The 11,318-nt window shown below is 41.0% G+C and overlaps 1 protein-coding gene across 1 annotated transcript; it reads left to right on the top strand.

The window, feature by feature from the left end:
• The first annotated feature begins 238 nt into the window (after positions 1-238).
• Positions 239-11,177, top strand: pnn (pinin, desmosome associated protein). Its single transcript, XM_061844818.1, has 9 exons — positions 239-398; positions 835-930; positions 1,275-1,346; positions 1,427-1,502; positions 1,622-1,716; positions 4,592-4,667; positions 8,696-8,851; positions 9,250-9,388; positions 9,478-11,177. The coding sequence occupies exons 1-9, from the start codon at positions 286-288 to the stop codon at positions 10,713-10,715; spliced, it is 2,061 nt and encodes a 686-aa protein (XP_061700802.1). The 5' UTR covers positions 239-285; the 3' UTR covers positions 10,716-11,177.
• Positions 11,178-11,318: the final 141 nt, after the last annotated feature.

Consider the following 11,318-nt stretch of genomic DNA (forward strand, 5'->3'; position numbering starts at 1 on the left):
TCACGTTATAACAGGATTTTTTTTGTTTTTGTTTCAGCAATAGACTACACCCTCTGTTGACAGAACCTTTCACCCCCTTTATTTTCCTTTTTTTTCTTTTTTTTTTATTAAAAATGAATCCATCTATTTTGGGAAACATTTTACTCCAATGTTTTTCGCTTCTAAATAACTTGTACAACAGGTGGCGACATTTTATCAGGAAGTATTGCGTGGAAAGTCAAGCAACAAGATAAAGAAGTAGAAGAAGAGGAACATGTGATAGCTAGGCGCTTTCCTGAGGTCAAGATGGCGGTGGTAGTGCGGAGCTTGCAAGACCAGATCGAAAAAGCCAAACAAAGCTTGAAAAATGTTGATGATAATATTCGCAAATTAACCGGACGAGATCCGAATGATTCCAGGTAACCCTTCTCGACTCAAACGCTGCCCTTCGTATGATATTTTTCCAATATATTTAACCCATCAATTTTAACATTGCAAACTACTGCGTGTGTTAGCATGGCTCTTTTATCTAGAAAGCAAACGTACACCTCGCGCATCACTAATTTCATGTTTGCAATACACCTTTTTGATCAAGTACATCGCACGTACCAATTTCACACTCCAATAACGACAACAGCACGGTAAATGAACGCAGTCTTTGGACGGTGTGGGGAAGTTGTGTGCCTCCTGAGTGGAGGCCCGGAATTCATTGTTTGCTAATGCTACAGAATTTTAACTGGCCTATACTGAACAGAAATTTAGACGCTGCACACAGACCATTATCACAAGTAGGAACAGCCACTCACACACTATAAATTGAGTTGAGGTTGATTTATGTTGTTTTTTTTTTTTCAGACCGGGCCAGCTGCGCCGGTTCAGTGGGCCCATGGCAGGCGTTGCTGTTGCAGCAGTGGGAGGAGGAGGTAGAGGAAGAGGATTTAACCTGCTCAGGTAATGCCCAGGTCACCGGACAAACGACCCACTTGGGTTATCATCGTTAATTTAAAAATGTATTTTCACCCACTTTGTGGAATAGATAGTCGATATTACGTTTACATGCAAAAATCGGGTTTCTGATGTACACCCTGATCACAGACTATATGAACTGGGTGGCCCAAAACTAGATTTCTGCTGAACAATTTTTTCATTATAATAAATTGACTTCCTGCATGTTGTTTTTGTTTGTTTGGGGAGTGCTGTTCGCTATACCAGTGTTATCTAACCTTCGCAGTGTGTGTGTGTGTGTGTGTGTGTGTGTGTGTATAAATTAAATGAATTAATGGTTCTGTGTTCAGACGCAGTCTCTCCGACATTGGAGGCGGCGGCCCCCCTGCCAAGCAGAGAGACATCGATGGAGCTCTGTTAAGGTTGAGCTTTATTTTGTCCGTCATTTATAGAAACACCCCAATTTAATTTCAGAATCACTAATCATCTTTATTGTGAGCAGGCTGGCAGGCGACCAGAGGGCCAGGAGAGACGTGCGTCACGACAGTGACGCCGAGGATGATGACGATGTCAAAAAGGTAACACGAGTTCTAATGAAGGCAGTACCCCAGATAACTGCATCACTTTAAGAGATGCGAAACTTTGTTTTTGAAAAACCTCCTCAACAGTTTATATGCTTGTTTCCTTCTGTGTGCAGCCGGCGTTGCAGTCGTCTGTTGTAGCTACCTCCAAAGAGAGAACACGCCGGGACCTCATTCAAGATCAGACCATGGATGAGAAGGGCAAACAGAGGTGGGATGAACATACCAATTAGTGACTGTCGAGGAGTTACAATTTGTGAATTTATTTTTACTCATTTCTTAAAATCCCTGTCAGGGGGCTCAAAGTTTACTGATTCCCGACTGCATAAATAGCCAACTAGCAAAACAGAATCCCGTTGGGATGTTACAATATTAAACATCCATCCATCTTCTTAACTGCTTATTATCACAAGGGTCGTGGAGTTGCTGGAACCTATCAGCAATAGGAACGATATTGCAAAATTAAAAGTGCCTTGATGTCGTTGTGGCTTTGTCTCTGCATAAAATAATGAGCCCTTCTGCCTTACAATATAGTTTTGTGCTGTCTATATGAAGCCAGGCTGCTACAGCGCTGATTACCTCATTTGTGTAAATGCACCCAGTTGAATGCGCATCCGGTGTGACCATGTGTTTGCATCTAAAAAAAAATAAGCTGCTTGGCTGACTGGCCCACATGATTGCGGCGTTGAGTAGTGCGTAAGTGTTACAACTTGCTATAGAGCTCGTGGACCTATGTCAACAAAGTCACGTGACTGACCATATTGCTGGTTTAACAGTGCATTCTTTAATGCTAAGTTGGTTGGAGACGGCATGAAAATGTCTTATAGTACGATGCCCAGAGTTATGTCCGATACCGTTAAACATTTAGAAGGTGATAATAAACAAATGTACGTGGAAAAATGAGACATTTGGGATAGAGGGCTGATATTTAATGCCAAAGTCAATGTTTTCGCCGATAAAGTGGATTGTTTACCCCCTTATGCTTGTTTTGGACAACTTGATCTACACGTGTATCTGGTGAGTAAGTCGTTGAGATTTACACGCAAGAGTTTGAAAGCGTAGAAAAGTGAACGCATACAAATACTTTATTGGTGGATCTGTTCTCAATCAAGAATAAATCCCTCACAGTAATGGAGCCGCTCAGATTTTTTTCAATATAAATACCAATATTTAAATAAATGACCCCTGGTTTTACACAAACTCATTCATTAACGGCTCCTCTGTACATGAAGCGTGTTGCGGCCATACGTTAAACTTCGGTAAACCTCTCGATGACAGGTATGTTTTTTTTTTTTTTAATGCATTCTTCTCAAATGAGTCCAAAACATATTTAAAAAAAGAAAATAAACCGCTGGGATATGCTTCAGCCCCCGTACACTGAAGCGCGTGCGGCCACAGATTAAACTTTGGTAAACCTTTCTGTGGCAGACTTTTTTTTTTTTTTTTTTAAACATATTGTTCTCAAATCAGCCAACTTTGCATTATAAATACTTGTTGAAAATTTGAGATTGAGAAGAATAATTCCTACCTGAAATGAAGTGATTGCTACACAGTCGTGTATAATTGCTGAAATCCATCGATCTTTTCTCGTCTTTTCAGCTAGTATTCTATAGAATGACCTCTTTGAAGATCTGTGTTATCTGTTGTAACAACCAACAGCACAACAAGTCACGGTCATTGTGTATATTCTGCTCTGGTTCAATGTCCCCCACACTGTCGAGCAACTCTTTTTGACCGGCAATATGCCACCGTGAAAATTGGTGACGTTACGTGCACGAGCTCTATCGCATATTTTGCTTTTTTGAGCAATGCTTTCTAATTGACTGGGCGAGAGAGAGGCAACTTGTTGTTCACGCCATCCTGTGACCCAGCAAACACAGACCCAGTGGCTGGGATTGGTTGCCTTAGACGACCACTTCCCAAAGTCAGTCTCCTGGGTTGCGATCGCTGCCACATGTAAACCCTGTGAGTTGGGTCTGCACGAGTCGCCGCCGCGGCTTCTCTGTTATGAAATTGTTTAAAGCATATTGTAACAGGATGACTCTTTAGTGATCTACAAGTGAGTCGAAAGTCATGAGTGAATAAATCTGAAAAAAGAATAACGATTGGAGCGATTCTAACGGCTGTTCCAATGTATAGTGCCACAAACACTGTAGTTCCAAAAATGAAATAATTCATATCACATAAAAAATAAATCTTGCATAATGTATTTTCCACATCTCCAAGCGCACCGGATTATAAAGCATAGTCTCAATTACGGAGTCTTTTTCTGTATTTAACACATGCATAAAAGTGCATCGTACTGCAGAGCACATGCTAAAACATAGCCTCCTAAATAAAGGAAACTGATGCAAAACCATTTAATTCATCTTTATTCTACCATTTAACAAACACTTTTTTATATCAATCTTTTCATTGTAATCCGCTGGCGTTTGCTACACCACGGTAGTCCTTGTGTGAATGGAGATGACACCTTTTCAAAAGCATCAGCAGAGACCACCTTGAAACTATGCAGGAATCTTATGGTTATTTTATGTTATTTGGTTGTTTCTAAATTGGTATTGCTCTTGAGTGTTCCTGCCTTTCTGACTTGATGTGAAATTGTGGACACAAGCAAATAAATCCGTTAGTAGGCATTAATTTCTGTTGTTGCAACTTTACAAAAATATTATTCAGTTCTCAATAGTTTTGGTAATATAAGTATGGTGTGATTATTGCTGCAGCAATAACAGAATTTTGGAGGTGCTGTACTCTATATAAATATAATCATTGGATTGATGGGGATAAAAGTGCATGGTATTAAATTTTTTTGGGGGAAAAGCGCAAATTACTAAAGCCTATTGAGAAGGACTGCAAATAGAAGTTTTCTGGTATTCCTGCTTCCACTCTTACGCCACACCTGTACTGTCAACCTTCCAGCAATACCTTTGCCACACTGCTGCAGTAATCAGTATATTATGTTTATACCTTGATAAAAGTGAATTGATTGCTACAAGCAAGGTGAAATGTGGTTTAAAAAAAAAAAAAAAAAGGTAACATTGAGCTCTGTGTCAAGTATGCTCTCTTTCTTTTGTTTTGCTCGTTAGGAATCGGCGGATGTTTGGCCTGCTCATGGGGACCCTGCAAAAATTTAAACAGGAGTCTAATGTTTGTACAGAAAAGGTAAGAAGTCTTCTTTTTTCTATTTCGTATTAGGAAATGAAGTGATGACAGTTTGCACAGTGGCTCCTTGACAGTTTAAATTGCTTTATAGCTGGGGAAGAAGAAAAAAAAGTGTTCACCTCATTCGCGGGGATTTATTAAGGATTTAAATCCTTACTAATGATGTAAATAGCTTCGAAAGTGCATGTTTTGTTCAATTATTTCTTCAGTCAGTTTTAGTTGCGCTATTCTGTTTACTGTGATATGATCATTTTAGTTTTGATATGACACCGTGAGTTTGAACAACATGGTGCCTAATGACTTGCCTATACTGTCAGTGTGTGGGGGAATGTAAGTTTTTTTTCTGCTTGCACATGTAAAATTGCAATTGTTCTCCACTGCCTCGTGAGCGCCATCATATGGCAGCTTTCAAGCATGCTGCAACACATGCTAGCATACATGCTTACAATGTAATGTGCTTGTGTTCGGTTGTACTTCATTGTCGCAGTCACACAACAACATTTACAGACTCTGGGACTCGGTGTGCACATAAAGCATGCACTATAAGGCGCCCTGTCTATTTAAGGAAAAATTTAAGACTTTTGAGTGCACTTTATAATAGTGAAAATATGATACATTATTGGGGAGGAGGTGCTTTGCGACCAAAATCTGTATGGATGCAGGGCCGTGAACGGTGAACCATTAATGGACAAGTGCATAGTGTAATTCCTTAAGTTGGCTTAATAAATATGTGTATGCAAAATTCCTTCACTGGGACAAAAAAGTTCCACCAGAACCATTGTTCTACACAGACGCCGTCTTGAACCGCTGATACGCTATGTTAAAAAATATTTTGTAGTCAGGTCATGCATTCTTATTATTCAGGTCAAACCAACATCGCATGACAGAAATAATGGATGCGAACTTAACCCATTCATGGGCAGGGTGGCAATTTTTTGCCTTATTGAGATAAAAGTCTCCTAACAGGCCGCAATCAAGGAAATAACACTTTTTTGTTTAACATATAAAACAAAGGGCAAAAAAGATATACCCTCTCGCGGGCAGTGTCCCAAAACTGGGATGGGTATGTTATCAGTTCTCTGTGAAGTGGTACATACTAGAGATATGTTTAATAATTAATTCTTATTCTAGAACGATACTTATGTATTAATAATACTGATAGATTAGCATTTTGAAGACAAACTTGGTTGCATACTGAACTTTCGCCCTTTCTTCTCTTGGAAAACGCTCCATGTGTACTTGAGGCAGCCATATTGGGTCAGGAAGGAAAGGGAAATAACGCTGTGCTAACTTTGACCAATGAGTTATCCTCTCCTGATACCAAATTATGGCGTCAGATTAAAACACTTAAATATTTTGATATACTGAAGGTTATAATGCGTGAAAATCAGGATGTCCCAAAATGTGACGCTGCCCACGAAAGGGTTAATGTTCTTAAACTCAGTTAAGTTACTTTATTGTAATTACATGCACACACACACCAAAACTTCAGCCCATGATTCAATGATTCAACAGAGCACTGGCATGTTTGTGTGCAACCGTTAGCGCGTGCACTGGATTTCTAGGATTCATAACGTTCTATTTCCTGCTTGCAAACCGCATCGTAGGTACAGTGGTACCTCTTACGAACGTCTCTAGTAATGGAAAAATTCAGGTTACAAAATGCCTCTTGGGAAAAATATTGTCTCTATTCACAGCCCCCATATTCCACCAAATATAAACATCCTCTATACTGGTTTGAAAATGGCATGATAGAGCTGCTCTCCCATTGGCTATTGCCCAACATCTTCCTGGCATCACATTGGCTAGGAGGGACCTCAATCTTTCCCCATGATGCTCTTGGTTTCTCTTCGACACTAGCCCATCACTGACTCACATGCTAGTGCTTTTACATGCTTGGTCATACGCTACCGCACATTGGTAAAATACAACTTTTTTTGTAGGTTTTTCATGTTTATTAGAATTTTCTTCACCATAGGCCCCAAGAAACCTTTGTGGAATTAAAGGTTATAACCTTACATGTAACAGGTGTTCGTTTTGCTATGAATACTACTACACTTTCGCCATTTTCATTTTGAATTCTCTTTTGCCATTCTTGCCCCAGCTACCACCCTACATTTCACACAGCCTTTTCGGTGACAACATAATCAAATTGTCACACCAATCGAGCACAGCAAACAATCTGTGAATCACCGTCTTGCTTTTCAATGTAATGCGGTCCAAAATACAAATTTTGACTTGCAAATAGCAATAAAAATTACTTAATTTGAGCAGTGTGTGTCAGTCCATCCATTTTCAGTACCGCTTATCCTCACCACGGTCTGGTGCGTGGTCACGACAGTCTTGGCTAACTCTGAGCGAGAGGCGGGATACACCCTGAAACAGTCCCCACCCAATCGCAGGGCACGTGTAGATAAACAACCATTCACACTCTCATTAATACCTGGGAATAATTTCTTCTTAACCTACCACTCATGTTTTGGGCATGAGGGGGGTACACTGGAAATACCTGGAGAAATCGGATCCAGGGCTAGGGAGAACATGCAAACTCCACACAGGCAAGGCCAGATTTGAACCTACAGTAGATACTCAGAATTGTGAGCCAGATGTACAGTGCTCCCCTGTGATTCCTGGGGTTACGTTCCTTTCTCTCCTGCGAATAACAAAAATGCACAAATAATGGCGTATTAGTATACCTATGTATGATATGAATCATGTTTTTTGCAACCATAAGATGCGCTTAAAAGTCCCAAATTTTCTACATAATGGACAGGATAGCTTTTCTGCACAATTGTTGTGACTTTTCCAATGAAGTACTCTTCAACACACTGGTTACATTGTTAGCATGCATGCCAGTGCGTGTTTTAGCGTTTATGTTAGCTACCAAATGATGGCACTCACGAGGCAGTCGGGAACAATTGCTTTTCACATCTTTAAGCAAAAGCTTACATTGGCCCACACACTGCCTGTCGGCAGCTGATTACTGTCACATCAAAATAAAATTATTACACTACAGCAAAGAGGAAAAACATAACTACCGAGTAATAAAACAAGTGACTCATGGAATAATTGACACAAAACATGCACTATTTACATGATGCAGTATGCTTTGCAGTGTTCCCAGCATGCTTTGTGGCACTAAGGAGGTCCCAACATGCTGGGAGGATATAAGTAGTTTTTAAAGTGCAGTGTAAATTATTTCGTCAGTCATTCTTTTTTTTTTTTTTATTCTTTGCTAGTCATGCTCTTGTTTGTGGTGGTGTGATAATTTTAGTTTTTATGTAATACCATGAGTATGTACAACACTGTCAGTAATAACCTGTCAATACAGGCAGTGTGTGGGGCAATATAACCATCTTTTGCTTAAACACGTGAAATGTGATTGTTCCTCATTGGTTCATGAGCGCCATCATATGGTAGCTTACATACATGCCAAAACACCTGCTGGGGTGCATCATTATGGTGTTACCAGTTTGCTTTGGTGTACATTTTTTGGACAAGTCACAACAACATTTGCAAATGTTGGAAATCTGTGCACATAAGGTGCACCACATTGTAAGGCACCATGTCTAATGTGGCACCTCGTCTATTTAGAAGAGAATTTAAGACTTACACGATGGTGAAAATACAGTGCATAAATAAAGAAAAAGGAGAGAGCAAAATCCGCAAATATGCGGGGTCGTGAACAGTGATTGGGCTTAGGACTCACTGTACTAAGGGCCACCGTGCCACCCTTTATGTATGGCTCTCAAACGCAAATTATGATCGTGATCTTCACTAGTTATTTTTTCATGTGCATTTTTGCTCAATATGATGACTGTGTCCTCGCTGTACTGCTGATATCTTCCAAAGAGTGGTACCTGTAGTTGGGTATCGCACTGATTTTAAAATGAGATTTTATGGTAAGAATGGAGACATGTCAATTAACACTTCTCTACTACAGTATCAAGTACAACTGAGGTTGCCAGTAATATACATTTTTGTAAGCTTGTAAAAAAACTAAATGAAGCATTTCTTTGCCCTCACAGCAAAAGCGGCGTTCTGAGATCGAGCAAAAGCTCGAGGTTCAAGCTGAGGTTGAAAAGAAGAAGTTGGAGAGCGAGAAGAGAGAGTTGTTTGAACAGAGGAGAGCCAAACAGACTGAGCTGAGACTACTTGAACAGAAAGTAGAATTGGCTCAGTTGGTAAGACCAAATAATCTTATTTTAGAAATAAGAAGGGTTAATTTTTTTTTTATACAGTTGGCTGATTTGTATTGTGAACGAGCTACTGTAAATAAATGTATGGTAATTTGAGCTGCAAGGTCGTGATTCAGATCTGCACTTGTACATGACTCCAGACTACTACCACAGTGGTGATAATCTCAAATGAATAACACTGATAAAGTCTATTAAAACTAGGGATTGTCTTTGGGTTATTTTGGATACAGCTCTTCTATTATGTTCCCATTAGATCGTGCAAGCTCTCATATTTTGGCTTGTTGGTTTATGGATGTATTCTTAAAATATGCCAGTTTCTCCATGTTAGCTGTTGTTGTGGAAACACTAGATTGTATCTGATGCTCTACTTCATGTACCTACAGCAAGAGGAGTGGACCAGCCATAATAATCATCTGGTGAAATTCATTCGCACTAAGACCAGGCCGCACATCTTCTACCTACCTGGGAAGCTGTGCTCTGCCACTCAGAAACTTCTTGATGACTCTACCAAGAAATTGAATGGTGATGTTTTTCTTTTTTTTTTTTTTTGTCGTCTTTGTTTGATGTAGTCTGACTTGCTGGAAAACTGATGCTCTCCTATATGTAAACAGCTGTGTTTGAAGAGCGGCGTGAAGCGTTCACAGAACACATCAACAAGATGGAGTCCCGACCACGGCGACAGCTAAACCGCGACCAGGACGGCAACTCTGCAGCGACAGGGAAGGACCACTCGGCGGAGGGTAAGCCAGCAGGTCAGGTAGACAAGGTGACAGGTAATAAGAGGGTTGTAGCGATGGAAGAGGAGGAGGAAGAGGATGACGAGGAGGACCAGGAAGAGGAGAAAGAAAAGGGGGCTGATGGAGAACAGGAAGAGGGTAGCAAGGTCACAGAGAAAGTACAGCTAGAGGAAGGGGATAGTCGGGAAGGGTTAAATGAGGATGAGGGGATGGAGTTTGAGGAAATGGGGAATGGGGAGAAGGAAGGGGAAAAAAGGGAGGTCTGTGGGGAAAAGAATGAGGCAACTCCAGCGTCAGAGGGGCTGGAGGTGCAGGTAGGCAAAGAGCAGGGAGACAGGAAAAAAGTGGAGCTGGATGAAGACAGTAAGGAGGGGGCCTCAGACCTTGAAACTGAAAAGACTGAGATCACATTTCCATCTGAACCAACTGTAAGCCAACAAGAGGCGTCTAGCGCCGTCCAGCTCAGCCCCAACACCACCCCCACCCTGCAGGAACCAACAGTCTTGTCGACTGAGCCCCAGATAGCCTCGCCCGTCTCATCATCTGAAATGGCTGCTAACACACCAGGGCCGGAGCAATTCGTTCCTTCCTCTGGGGTCCAGGATTTCAGCAGCCAGAACCAAGCTGAGCAAACGCAATCTGGGGATGAATCAGGCGTGAAGCCTCCACTCGATTGCCAGGATGCCCTGAGCGGCCCTGCTGCACTTTTGAAGGAACAGAAAGATAGTGCCAGGGGGAGGAAGAAGATGAGGGGGTTGAAAAAAAGCCGCGGTGAAAGTCGCAGCTCCTCTTCTTCCTCCTCCGGGTCTTCCTCCAGCGGAAGCTCTTCGTCTTCTTCTGGTTCGAGCCGTTCATCCTCATCATCATCCTCATCATCCTCCTCATCCAGCAGCCGAAGTCGCAGTCGGGACAACGGCAAGCGCAGCAGGAGGCAGTCAGGCAGGGACAGGAAGAAAGAAGAGAAGAGTCATCGCAAGAAAGGAGGGAATAGTGGTGGCGGCAGGGATGCCAAAGGCTCAAAGGAAGTGAGGAAGAGAAGGAGCAATGAAGGCAGGAGCAGGTCATCTCGGAGCAATAGGGAGAATAGAGATAGAAAGGATAAAAGACGCTAAACTGGATCTCATTTTGTTTTGGCCCCTAAAGCTGATGACTGGAGGGCAATGACCAACCTAAACATTCATCTTTTTTTTTTTTTTTTTTTAAAGAACACCCACCACAGCAGCAAACGTTCAATTTAAGTGTAGACATTTTCAGATTTGGCCAAAGTATTACAAAACTGATATTTAACAAAGTCTCAGTATAGGACAATTCTGTTTAACGTTGGCCGGATTTAGGCAGGTTTTTGAGAAAAGACCTTTAGATATTTTAAAAGTGATGTGCAAACTTTTTTTTTTTTGTAATGAAAAGAGCATATTTTCCATGTCACTATGCCTGTGGCATATATTGCACAATGGGTTTTTTTCGCTTATTGTGACTACTGTCACATAAATCCATGTCATGGTCCTTGTATGTGAAAGATTTTTTTAAATTGTTTTGTATCAGCCAACTTGCTTCAAATTAAAGTTGAGAAATTAGTGGTTTTTTTCTTTTTGCACATTTCAAATAAGAAAACTGGATATGAGGAACATGTTATGAATATTTGCACGTATGTACATGGAAAGGAGTGAGGAGGAGTGTTGACGGAGATAATTTGTATTCAATTTAGAAAGTTTTTA

The sequence above is a fragment of the Syngnathoides biaculeatus genome, chromosome 15, assembly GCF_019802595.1.
Source record: "Syngnathoides biaculeatus isolate LvHL_M chromosome 15, ASM1980259v1, whole genome shotgun sequence".
NCBI classification, from domain to species: domain Eukaryota; kingdom Metazoa; phylum Chordata; class Actinopteri; order Syngnathiformes; family Syngnathidae; genus Syngnathoides; species Syngnathoides biaculeatus.